The sequence below is a fragment of the Oscarella lobularis genome, chromosome 14 (assembly GCF_947507565.1).
Source record: "Oscarella lobularis chromosome 14, ooOscLobu1.1, whole genome shotgun sequence".
Lineage (NCBI taxonomy): Eukaryota > Metazoa > Porifera > Homoscleromorpha > Homosclerophorida > Oscarellidae > Oscarella > Oscarella lobularis.
In genome coordinates, this window is record NC_089188.1 from 2,105,391 (window position 1) to 2,114,900 (window position 9,510).

Sequence of the window (9,510 nt, forward strand, 5' to 3'; positions counted from 1 at the left end):
TTCCTATCTTTTTCATGTAGCAACAGGCGCCTTTTATAGATTCTTGAGATGTGTATAGAAACGCTTTGCGTTTACTTTTGCATGATCTTTTTTTCTCAGTACAATGCAGACGCGAAACATGATTCGACTTCAGCGAAACAGAAGGGTTCGGGTCTCTACTCTTCTTTCTTTTCCTCTTCTCCCCCGCCCTCCGGCGTCTCCCCTTGCCCCTCATCTGCGGGCTTATCCCCTTCTTCCTCATCTACCGGCTTATCCCCTTGTCCCTCATCTACCGGCTTATCATCCCCTTGCATTTCTTCTGCCGGCTTCTCTCCTTTTCCCTCTTCCGCTGGCTTTTCTCCTTGTCCCTCTTCTGCCGCTATCTCACCTTCGTTGTCCTTCTTGGCTTCCGCAGTATTGTTTGGTTCCTTTCCTCCTCCTGGTTCCTTGAAACCCACCATCCTTGGAACAAACTGATTTATAATGAGACTGTACGCCGTCTCTATGACACTCTCTTTGAATCCAACGAACTCCACGCCAAGCTCTTTCACCTGCAGCGAGAAAACCATCAGACTGTGTGACGCGAATGTACATTTAAGATTCCTTGCCTGGGAATTGTCATATTTCATGCAGGATCCCAGATAGGAGTAGAAAAGCTTTGCCTTCTCGTCAAACAGCTTGCCAATCCACAACGTTATCTTCCACATTTTGCTCACAGGAACACGATAACCTTAATTAAAAAAATTAATTTATTAATAAAGTATAAAAACGCAGAGTATCTTCTGTTGCCTTGGTGATTGAATTCATCGGCAAGAACGCGTGCTAGGTCCCTCAACGGTATCGTGTCAGAGACCAAGATATAGCGCTGACCTTTAGTAGTGAAATGTCAAATGGGTTCACATAACTTATGGTCATAGAAACCTGGGGTTCCTCCTGTCATTGCTGCAATGTGAGCCTTAGCCACATCACGTACATCCACATAGGGCATATTGATATCGGGAACGGATGTCACTTGGCGTTTTAGAAACGTCACAACAAGCTGAAAAAAAACCAATTCAATGAATAATTATTGATTTTTAACAAACGCACTCCGTGTGACGTGGAGACTTTTGGAGTGATGAGCGGGCCATAAATAGCCCCCGGATGAATGGTAATCAGCTGAAATTTCTTATCATCTATACATAGAAAATGATTTTTATTTTCATATTCAAATTTTGCAAAACTCCCCTTCTAATTCCGCAACAAATTTCCGTGCTTCCTTCTCAGCGAGCGTTTTGCTCGCTTCGTACGTGGGACATCGCGGAGACTCCGGATCCGTCCAGTCTTCCGGCGTGTAAACGTGATCGCGTGGCTTTCCCACATTTCCGGCAATACCGCCTCGACGAAAATAATGACGTCACATTTCGTACATAGGTATATCGCGCTCTCTCACTTGATATAGCAGCAATCGAACTCGTCATAACGACGCGTTTCACGCCAGCCTCGACGCACGCGCCGAGAACGCGCCTCGTTCCGTCGACGGCGGGTCGAATCAATTCTTGGGGATCGCGAGGACTGTCGAAAGGAAAAGGCGACGCGATGTGGTGAACGTACTTGCACCCGGCGACGGCTCTAGAAAAACGCTCGCGTTCCATTGAATTCGATTGCCGGTACCCACTCTTTCCAGCCGTCGTCTTTGCTAAGATCGGCGGGGAAGAGCTCGAGATCGGGGAAGGCTTCCCGAAGCGGTTTCGTCGACGATTCGTTGTTCACGTCTCGAACCGTTCCGCGAACGCGGTATTTCTTTTCGGCGAGCAAGCCGGCGACGACGTGAGTGGCCACGAAGCCCGAAGCACCGGTAACGAGAACGATAGGGAGCTCCGACATTTTGCGCACGTGAAGCTCTTTGATATCGAACCCGACGACGTCATCCCTGTTTTCGATTTTCAAACGAAAAATTATGCGCTGTAGTTTGAAATACGCATTTTTCCAAATGCTAGTTGAAATGCTAACCGTAAGTCAATCGCCTCTTTCGAAGTAAAGGTTTTTTCAAAGGGACGTCACAATGCAGAGCGTGACCGAATATTATTTTGGTTATGCTGAAACAAGCAGAAGAGCCAAAAGAAAAAGGGAGAAGGAAAAACAGAATGAGAGCCTCCCTCAATCTACTGCGGTGGTCGATCGGCTGCTCATTATTTATTCATTCATCTTTGTCTTGGTCCTCTCCTTTGAAACCCGCCATCTTCGGAACAATTTCATGTTCAATGAGACTGTACGCCGTCTCCATGAGGCTCTTTTTCAATCCAATGAGCTCAACACCAAGCTCTTTCACCTGCAGCGAGAAAATTAATTAATTAACCATCAGACTGTGTGGCGCGAAATATAGATTCCTTGCCTGGGAATTATCAAATTTCAAATGGGATCTCAGAAATGCGTATAAAAGCTCAGCCTTCTTGTCAAACAGCTTGACGATGATCCACAACGTTATCTTCCACATTTTGGACACAGGAACACGGTAACCTTAAATTAATTAATTGTATAAAAAAACGCAAAAATATCTTCTGTTGCCTTGGGGATTGAATTTGTCTGCGAGAATGTGTGCTATGTCTCTCAACGGTTTTGTGTCGGTGTACAAGATATAGCGCTGACCTTTCAAAGAAGAATTCACATGATTTACTTATGGGAGTATGGTTATAGAAACCTGGAGTTCCTCCCGTCATTGCTGCAACGTGCGCCTTAGCCACATCGCGTACATCAACAAAGGGGATACCGATATCGGGAACGGATGACGCTTGGCGTTTTAGCAACATGAGAATAAACTGAAAAAATAATTCAATCAGCTATTGATTTTTTTAGACAAACCCACTCCATGTGACGCGGACACTTTCGGTAGAATGAGCGGGCCAAAAACAACCGCCGGATGAATGGTAATTAGCTCAAATTTCTTATCACCTATACACAGAAAATGATTTTTATAGTCGCATTCAAATTTCGCCAAACTCCCCTTCCAATTTCTCAACAAATTCCCGAATCGCCTTCTCGGCGTACGTCTTGCTTGCTTCATATGGACGGCATCGCGGAGACTCCGGATCCGTCCAGTCGTCCGGCGTGTAAACGTAATCACGTGGCTTCCCCTCATTTCCGGCCAAACCGCCTCGAAAATGACGTCCCATTCTGTAGTAGACTATACGTCTAGTGAGCTCACTTGATATAGCAGCAAAAGAACTCGTCAAAACGACGCGTTTCACCGTGCCAGCCTCGACGCACGCTTGGAGAACGCGTTTCGATCCGTCGACGGCGGGCCGAATCAATTCTTGGGGATCGCGAGGAAGGTCGAGAGTACATGGCGACGCGACGTGGTGAACGTACGTGCATCCGGCGACGGCTCTATACAATCAAAAAACGCTCGTACGTGTCCCATCGATTGCTGGTATATCCGGAACCCGGTACCTACTCTTTCCAGCCTTCATCTTTGTTAAGATCGGCGGAGAAGAGCTCGAGATCGGGAAAGGCCTCCCGAAGCGGTTTCGTCGACGATTCGTTGTTCACGTCTCGAACCGTTCCGCGAACGCGGTATTTCTTTTCGGCGAGCAAGCCCGCGACGACGTGAGTGGCTATGAATCCCGAAGCGCCGGTGACGAGAACGAGAGGGAGCTGCGACATCTTGCGGATCGAGGGCGTCTTTGTTCCGGCTTTTACCCGGAATGCGTCAGGATGCGTCAGAGCCTTCTTTTACATAGGATGCGTCATACCGAGTCATTAATTATCTGCAATTGCCTAGTCCTTGTTCTCTCGACCCTTGAAGCCTGCCATCTTTGGGACAACCTGATGTTCAATAAGGCTGTATGCTGTGTCGATGGCGCTCTCTTTTGCTGTTGTAGGCTCGACGCCCAAATCTTCTTTTGTCTGCATCAAAAAATTAGAGCAAGATGTCAGATATATTCAAAAACATTGCCTGAGAATTTTCGTATTTCACATAACTTCTTATCCACGAGTAGGCCATCTTCACTCTAGAGTCGACCAGCTGGGCAAACCACAATGTCGTCTTCCACATATTTCGCAAAGGAACACGATAGCCTGATAATCCCATTAGTTAAATTTATCTAGAACGCAAAATATATTGCCTTGGGGGTTGAATTCATCAGCAAGAATGCGTGCAAAGGCCCTCATCGAGAGAGTATCAGTCCACAAAATATACCGCTCACCTTCAATAGAAAACATGTATCTCTCTCTTAGAGTCCTTATTACAAAAGTCACCTGAGACTCCTTTTGTCATTGCGGCGACGTGAGCCTTACTCACGTCTCGGACGTCAGTAAACGGAATCATGAGATCAGGAACAGACGGAAATTCACTTTTCATTAAAACAGCAAGAAGCTAGGAAGGAACAAAAATTTTTAGAACTAATTCTGTTAATTAATTAAATTAATCTTTTAGTCGCACCCCAAGCGACGTGGAGGGCTCAAAAATTATTGGTCCAAAAACGCCAGCCGGATGAATAGTGACAAACTCAAATTTTTTTTCACCTGCAAACTATTTTTAATTAAATCGCCAATTAACATCGAAAAGAAACTTGCCTTCCAACTTCTCGACAAACTCCCGAGCCATTTTCTCCGCATACGTCTTGCCCGCTTCGTACGGGGGACATCGCGACCATTCGGGATCGGTCCAGTCTTCTTTCGTGTAGACGTGACCGCGAGGCTTGCCCTCATTCCCAACGAAACCGGCTAGAAAAAAAGAAATAGAAAGAGACTCTTCCCCGCCGACTTTAATTAATTAATTAATTAATTAATTACTCGACATGGTCGCAATCGAACTCGTCATAACGACGCGCTTCACCGTTCCAGCTTCGACGCACGCTTCGAGAACGCGTCTCGTTCCGTCGACGGCGGGTCGAATCAATTCGTCGGGATGACTTGGCAATCGAGAGGGAAATGGTGACGCCGTGTGATGAACGTACGTGCATCCGGCAACGGCTCTGAAACGTAGAATAATCGATCGTTGTGGGGTCGTATTTCACGCCTTTTCTCACTCTTTCCAGCCGTCGTCTTTGTTGAGATCGGCGGAAAAGAGCTCGATCTCCGGAAAGGTGTCGCGAAGCGGTTTGGTGCGAGTTTCGTTCGTCGCGTCGCGAACGGTGCCGCGAACGCGGTACTTCTTTTCGGCGAGAAGAGCGGCGACGACGTTGGAGCCGATGTAGCCCGATGCGCCGGTGACGAGAACGCGAGGGAGCTCTGACATCCTTCGGTTGTATCACGTTTCCGAGCCGAGTGCGCTGGCTGGCCTACGTCACATGCTGTGAAATGTAGCATAACGTCTGTCACTTGCTTCTTCAGTCTTATTCCTCTTCTTTTTTCTCTCGGCTCTTTAAACCTGCCATCTTTGGGATGATTCCGTGCTCAATGAGACTGTATGCTGAGTCAAAGGAGCACTCCTTCAGTCCAATCGGTTCGATACCCAAATCGTCTTTCGTCTGAAACACAAAATCTTAATTCATAGGGTGGCCAAAGTATAGGCTCTTTGCCTTAGAAATGTCACATGTCACACGACATCCCAGAAGGTTGTAGATAATCTTTGCCTGGACACTAAACAACGTGCCTATCCACAGTGTCATTTTCCACATATTGGCCACAGGAACTCGGTAACCTAACAAATCCATCTTACCCCCAAGCACTTCACGTTTCTACCTTACCTTGGGGATTGAATTCCTCGGCAAGAATGTGCGCCAATGTCCTCAATGAAGGACTCTCGCTCCACAATATATAGCGCTGACCTGAGATTAGATAACGTAAAGAAGAAAAGAATTGTCTGCTCTTTTGATGAGAACAACCTGAAACTCCCTTGGTCATAGCTGCAACGTGAGCCTTACTCACATCTCGAACGTCAACAAAGGGAACCATTATATCGGGAACAGATGACATTTTGACAATCCGTGGTCATACCTACATTGTAGTCTTTATTATAGGGCTCTGATTGTGTAGTCATTAATTAATTATCTGCAATTGCCTAGTCCTTGTTCTCTCGACCCTTGAAGCCAGAGCTCTGCTTGAAGCCTGCCATCTTTGGGACAACCTGAGGCTGTAGGTATGCTGTGTCGATGCCGCGCTCTCTTTTGCTGTTGTAGGCTCGACGCCCAAATCTTCTTTTGTCTGCACCGGCAACGGCTCTGAAACGAAGAATAATCGATCGTTGTGGGGTGGCATTTCACGCCTTTTCTCACTCTTTCCAGCCGTCGTCTTTGTGGAGATCGGCGGAAAAGAGCTCGATCTCCGGGAAGCGGTTGGGTTGCGAGTTTCGTTCGTCGCGCGCGTCGCGAACGGTGCCGCGAACGCGGTACTTCTTTTCGGCGAGCAAGCGGGCGACGACGTGAGTGGCTATGAAGCTCGAAGCGCCAGTAACGAGAACGAGAGGGAGCTCCTTCGACATTTTTGATATCGATATTCGATAACGTGCGTCAACAATTATTTATTCATTCGTCTTTGTCTTGGTCCTCTCCTTTGAAACCCGCCATTTTCGGAACAATTTCATGTTCAATGAGACTGTACGCCGTCTCCATGAGGCTCTTTTTCAATCCAATGAGCTCGACACCAAGCTCTTTCACCTGCAGCGAGAAAATTAATTAATTAACCATCAGACTGTGTGGCGCGAAATATAGATTCCTTGCCTGGGAATTATCAAATTTCAAATGGGATCCCAGAAATGCGTATAAAAGCTCAGCCTTCTTGTCAAACAGCTTGCCAATCCACAACGTTATCTTCCACATTTTGGACACAGGAACACGGTAACCTTAAATTAATTAATCGTATAAAAAACGCAAAAATATCTTCTGTTGCCTTGGGGATTGAATTTGTCTGCGAGAATGTGTGCTATGTCCCTCAACGGTTTTGTGTCGGTGTACAAGATATAGCGCTGACCTTTCAAAGAAGAGTTCACATGATTTACTTATGGGAGTATGGTTATAGAAACCTGGAGTTCCTCTCGTCATTGCTGCAACGTGCGCCTTAGCCACATCGCGTACATCAACAAAGGGGATACCGATATCGGGAACGGATGGCACTTGGCGTTTTAGCAACATGAGAATAAACTGAAAAAATAATTCAATCAGCTATTGATTTTTTTAGACAAACCCACTCCATGTGACGCGGACACTTTCGGTAGAATGAGCGGGCCAAAAACAGCCACCGGATGAATGGTAATTAGCTCAAATTTCTTATCACCTATACACAGAAAATGATTTTTATAGTCGCATTCAAATTTCGCCAAACTCCCCTTCCAATTTCTCAACAAATTCCCATGCCGCCTTCTCGGCGTACGTCTTGCTTGCTTCATATGGACGGCATCGCGGAGACTCCGGATCCGTCCAGTCGTCCGGCGTGTAAACGTAATCACGTGGCTTCCCCTCATTTCCGGCCAAACCGCCTCGAATAAATTAGAAATTACGTCCCATTCTGTAGTACGTCTAGTGAGCTCACTTGATATAGCAGCAGCAGCACTCATGAAAACGACGCGTTTCACCGTGCCAGCCTCGACGCACGCTTCGAGAACGCGCTTCGATCCGTCGACGGCGGGCCGAATATATTCTTGAGGAGGAAGGTCGATAGTAGCCGGCGACGCGACGTGGTGAACGTACGTGCATCCGGCGACGGCTCTATACAATTAAAAAACGCTCGTACGTACGTACGTGTCCCATCGATTGCTGGTATCTGGACCCGGTACCTACTCTTTCCAGCCTTCATCTTTGTTAAGATCGGCGGAGAAGAGCTCGAGATCGGGAAAGGCCTCCCGAAGCGGTTTCGTCGACGATTCGTTGTTCACGTCTCGAACCGTTCCGCGAACGCGGTATTTCTTTTCGGCGAGCAAGCCCGCGACGACGTGAGTGGCTATGAATCCCGAAGCGCCGGTGACGAGAACGAGAGGGAGCTGCGACATCCTTTCGGTTTGGTATGTTGTGGTTGGTTGTAATCCCGTTTCCGGGGCGCGTAACCCTACGTCAGATCATAGATAATCTATGGTCACATGCTGTGTACGTGCATAATGTCTGTCGCTTGCTTCTTCAGTCTTATTCCTCTTCTTTTTTCTCTCGGCTCTTTAAACCTGCCATCTTTGGGATGATTCCGTGCTCAATGAGACTGTATGCTGAATCAAAGGAGCACTCCTTCAGTCCAATCGGTTCGATACCCAAATCTTCTTTCATCTGAAACACAAAATCATTCATAGGGTTGCCAAAGTATAGGCTCTTTGCCTTAGAAATGTCACATGTCACATGACATCCCAGAAGGTTGTAGATAATCTTTGCCTGGGCACTAAACAACGTGCCTATCCACAGTGTCATTTTCCACATATTGGCCACAGGAACTCGGTAACCTAACAAATCCATCTTACCCCCAAGCACTACACGTTTCTACCTTACCTTGGGGATTGAATTCTTCGGCAAGAATGTGCGCCAATGTCCTCAATGAAGGACTCTCGCTCCACAATATATAGCGCTGACCTAAAATTAGATAACGTAAAGAAGAAAAGAGTTGTCTGCTCTTTTGATGAGAACAACCTGAAATTCCCTTGGTCATAGCTGCAACGTGAGCCTTACTCACATCTCGAACGTCAACAAAGGGAACCATTATATCGGGAACAGATGACATTTTGCGCGTCAACAAAGTCTCAAAGAACTGAAAAAGAAAAATAACGTATTTCTAATTATTTAATTAATTGACGCACTATGTGCGACACAGAAGTACGGGGCAAAATAAGAGGCCCAAAAACGCCGGCAGGATGAATGGTGACGAGCTCAAATTTCTTTTCGCCTACGCACAAAATATTTTCGTACTATGGCGTCGAAGATATACTGTACAAGCTTGCCTTCCAATTTCTCGACGAATTCCCAAGCCGCTTTCTCGGCGTACGTCTTGCTCGCTTCGTAGGCGGGGCATCGCTGGGAATCAGGATTCGTCCAGTCATCCGGCGTGTAAACGTGATCGTGAGGCTTGTCCTCGTTGCCAAGATAGCCGGCTGGAAGAATTTCCCTCCTTTTATCTCTCTCTCTCTCTCTCTCTCTCTCTCTGTCTTACTCGATATAGCGGCAATAGAGCTCGTCAAAATGACGCGTTTCACCGTTCCAGCCTCGGCGCACGCTTCGAGAACGCGCTTCGTTCCGTCGACGGCGGGTCGGATCAGTTCGTTGCGATCCCTTGGATTCTCGAAGGGATGCGACGCGAGGTGGTGAACGTACGTGCATCCGGCGACGGCCCTATCGAGACGACGCTCGATATCGTATCCAATTGTGCGTTTTCGTACTCTTTCCAGCCGTCGTCTTTGTTGAGATCAGCCGAGACGAGCTCGAGCTCTGGAAAGGCGTCTTTGAGCGGTTTGGTCGACTTTTCGTTGTTTGCATCGCGAACTGTTCCGCGAACGCGGTATTTCTTTTCCGCGAGCAGAATGGAGACAACGTGAGTGGCTATGAAGCCCGACGCGCCAGTGACGAGCACAATAGGGAGCTCCGACATCTGGAACGTCCGCGCGTCACGTGCTTACTTGAAATCAACTAAAAAGCCAAAAAT

At 47.3% G+C, this 9,510-nt stretch overlaps 6 protein-coding genes and 1 long non-coding RNA gene across 11 annotated transcripts in view; 2 read left to right on the plus strand and 5 right to left on the minus strand.

The window, feature by feature from the left end:
• LOC136195492 (uncharacterized) overlaps positions 1-122 on the plus strand; it is a 1,453-nt gene extending 1,331 nt beyond the window's left edge. The window contains exon 5 of the mRNA XM_065984816.1: positions 110-122. Coding sequence (XP_065840888.1) covers positions 110-122 — 13 coding nt within the window. The remainder of the gene's footprint in view (positions 1-109) is intronic.
• LOC136195079 (uncharacterized) lies at positions 71-2,078 on the minus strand. 2 transcript variants are annotated; one of them, XM_065984348.1, is made up of 9 exons: positions 1,972-2,078; positions 1,637-1,891; positions 1,412-1,590; positions 1,207-1,356; positions 1,069-1,154; positions 901-1,018; positions 769-849; positions 588-709; positions 71-530 (listed from the first exon to the last, which is right to left on the minus strand). In XM_065984348.1, the coding sequence occupies exons 2-9, from the start codon at positions 1,843-1,845 to the stop codon at positions 156-158; spliced, it is 1,320 nt and encodes a 439-aa protein (XP_065840420.1). In that variant the 5' UTR covers positions 1,846-1,891; positions 1,972-2,078; the 3' UTR covers positions 71-155. The 2 variants fall into 2 exon arrangements, with proteins under 2 accessions (XP_065840420.1, XP_065840419.1); XM_065984347.1 differs by lacking the exon at positions 1,972-2,078 and having other exon boundaries at positions 1,637-1,918.
• Positions 2,027-3,762, minus strand: LOC136195081 (uncharacterized). Its single transcript, XM_065984350.1, has 8 exons — positions 3,413-3,762; positions 3,164-3,345; positions 2,962-3,112; positions 2,825-2,909; positions 2,660-2,777; positions 2,527-2,607; positions 2,354-2,478; positions 2,027-2,290 (listed from the first exon to the last, which is right to left on the minus strand). The coding sequence occupies exons 1-8, from the start codon at positions 3,619-3,621 to the stop codon at positions 2,159-2,161; spliced, it is 1,083 nt and encodes a 360-aa protein (XP_065840422.1). The 5' UTR covers positions 3,622-3,762; the 3' UTR covers positions 2,027-2,158.
• Positions 3,115-4,528, plus strand: LOC136195089 (uncharacterized). Its single transcript, XR_010671772.1, has 2 exons — positions 3,115-4,135; positions 4,195-4,528. It is a non-coding gene; the product is annotated as an uncharacterized lncRNA (long non-coding RNA).
• On the minus strand, positions 3,674-6,317 carry LOC136195083 (uncharacterized). 2 transcript variants are annotated; one of them, XM_065984355.1, is made up of 13 exons: positions 6,177-6,317; positions 5,787-6,122; positions 5,649-5,729; positions 5,481-5,602; positions 5,285-5,429; positions 4,989-5,240; positions 4,753-4,934; positions 4,534-4,683; positions 4,400-4,482; positions 4,216-4,333; positions 4,083-4,163; positions 3,914-4,035; positions 3,674-3,864 (listed from the first exon to the last, which is right to left on the minus strand). In XM_065984355.1, exons 6-13 carry the CDS (start codon positions 5,195-5,197, stop codon positions 3,736-3,738), a joined length of 1,074 nt encoding a protein of 357 aa, XP_065840427.1. In that variant the 5' UTR covers positions 5,198-5,240; positions 5,285-5,429; positions 5,481-5,602; positions 5,649-5,729; positions 5,787-6,122; positions 6,177-6,317; the 3' UTR covers positions 3,674-3,735. The 2 variants fall into 2 exon arrangements, with proteins under 2 accessions (XP_065840427.1, XP_065840426.1); XM_065984354.1 differs by having other exon boundaries at positions 4,989-5,429.
• Positions 5,295-5,877, minus strand: LOC136195493 (uncharacterized). Its single transcript, XM_065984817.1, has 4 exons — positions 5,787-5,877; positions 5,649-5,729; positions 5,535-5,602; positions 5,295-5,429 (listed from the first exon to the last, which is right to left on the minus strand). Exons 1-4 carry the CDS (start codon positions 5,875-5,877, stop codon positions 5,295-5,297), a joined length of 375 nt encoding a protein of 124 aa, XP_065840889.1.
• A 53-nt stretch (positions 6,318-6,370) lies between the features above and the next one.
• Positions 6,371-9,475, minus strand: LOC136195082 (uncharacterized). Of its 3 annotated transcripts, none has more exons than XM_065984352.1 (8): positions 9,248-9,471; positions 9,022-9,200; positions 8,813-8,962; positions 7,088-7,173; positions 6,923-7,040; positions 6,790-6,870; positions 6,621-6,742; positions 6,371-6,557 (listed from the first exon to the last, which is right to left on the minus strand). In XM_065984352.1, exons 1-8 carry the CDS (start codon positions 9,454-9,456, stop codon positions 6,426-6,428), a joined length of 1,077 nt encoding a protein of 358 aa, XP_065840424.1. In that variant the 5' UTR covers positions 9,457-9,471; the 3' UTR covers positions 6,371-6,425. The 3 variants fall into 3 exon arrangements, with proteins under 3 accessions (XP_065840424.1, XP_065840425.1, XP_065840423.1); XM_065984353.1 differs by lacking the exons at positions 8,813-8,962; positions 9,022-9,200; positions 9,248-9,471 and adding exons at positions 7,225-7,375; positions 7,429-7,604; positions 7,677-8,034 and having other exon boundaries at positions 7,088-7,172; XM_065984351.1 differs by lacking the exons at positions 6,371-6,557; positions 6,621-6,742; positions 6,790-6,870; positions 6,923-7,040; positions 7,088-7,173 and adding exons at positions 7,888-8,150; positions 8,199-8,320; positions 8,367-8,447; positions 8,505-8,622; positions 8,672-8,757 and having other exon boundaries at positions 9,248-9,475.
• Positions 9,476-9,510: the final 35 nt, after the last annotated feature.

Bases quoted from the DNA above. Each gene is read 5' to 3' on its own strand.
- LOC136195079 (XM_065984348.1), bottom strand. From the start codon at position 1,845: ATGTCGGAGCTCCCTATCGTTCTCGTTACCGGTGCTTCGGGCTTCGTG. The intron at 1,155-1,206 runs GGGAGTTTTGCA...TTCTATGTATAG, and splicing joins ATTTGTTGCGGAATTAGAAG to ATGATAAGAAATTTCAGCTG. The intron at 531-587 runs GCAAGGAATCTT...TTCTCGCTGCAG, and splicing joins TGAAATATGACAATTCCCAG to GTGAAAGAGCTTGGCGTGGA.
- LOC136195081 (XM_065984350.1), bottom strand. From the start codon at position 3,621: ATGTCGCAGCTCCCTCTCGTTCTCGTCACCGGCGCTTCGGGATTCATA. The intron at 3,113-3,163 runs GTGAGCTCACTA...GTCATTTTCGAG, and splicing joins TTCTTTTGCTGCTATATCAA to GCGGTTTGGCCGGAAATGAG. The intron at 2,608-2,659 runs GTTTCTATAACC...CTTCTTTGAAAG, and splicing joins AATGACGGGAGGAACTCCAG to GTCAGCGCTATATCTTGTAC.
- LOC136195082 (XM_065984351.1), bottom strand. From the start codon at position 9,456: ATGTCGGAGCTCCCTATTGTGCTCGTCACTGGCGCGTCGGGCTTCATA. The intron at 8,758-8,812 runs GCAAGCTTGTAC...TTTTGTGCGTAG, and splicing joins ATTCGTCGAGAAATTGGAAG to GCGAAAAGAAATTTGAGCTC. The intron at 8,321-8,366 runs GTAAGGTAGAAA...TGGATTTGTTAG, and splicing joins CGAAGAATTCAATCCCCAAG to GTTACCGAGTTCCTGTGGCC.
- LOC136195493 (XM_065984817.1), bottom strand. From the start codon at position 5,877: ATGTCATCTGTTCCCGATATAATGGTTCCCTTTGTTGACGTTCGAGAT. The intron at 5,730-5,786 runs GTTGTTCTCATC...ATCTAATCTCAG, and splicing joins TATGACCAAGGGAGTTTCAG to GTCAGCGCTATATATTGTGG. The intron at 5,603-5,648 runs GTAAGGTAGAAA...TGGATTTGTTAG, and splicing joins CGAGGAATTCAATCCCCAAG to GTTACCGAGTTCCTGTGGCC.
- LOC136195083 (XM_065984355.1), bottom strand. From the start codon at position 5,197: ATGTCAGAGCTCCCTCGCGTTCTCGTCACCGGCGCATCGGGCTACATC. The intron at 4,935-4,988 runs GTGAGAAAAGGC...TCTACGTTTCAG, and splicing joins AAAGACGACGGCTGGAAAGA to AGCCGTTGCCGGATGCACGT. The intron at 3,865-3,913 runs GCAATGTTTTTG...TTTTTGATGCAG, and splicing joins TGAAATACGAAAATTCTCAG to ACAAAAGAAGATTTGGGCGT.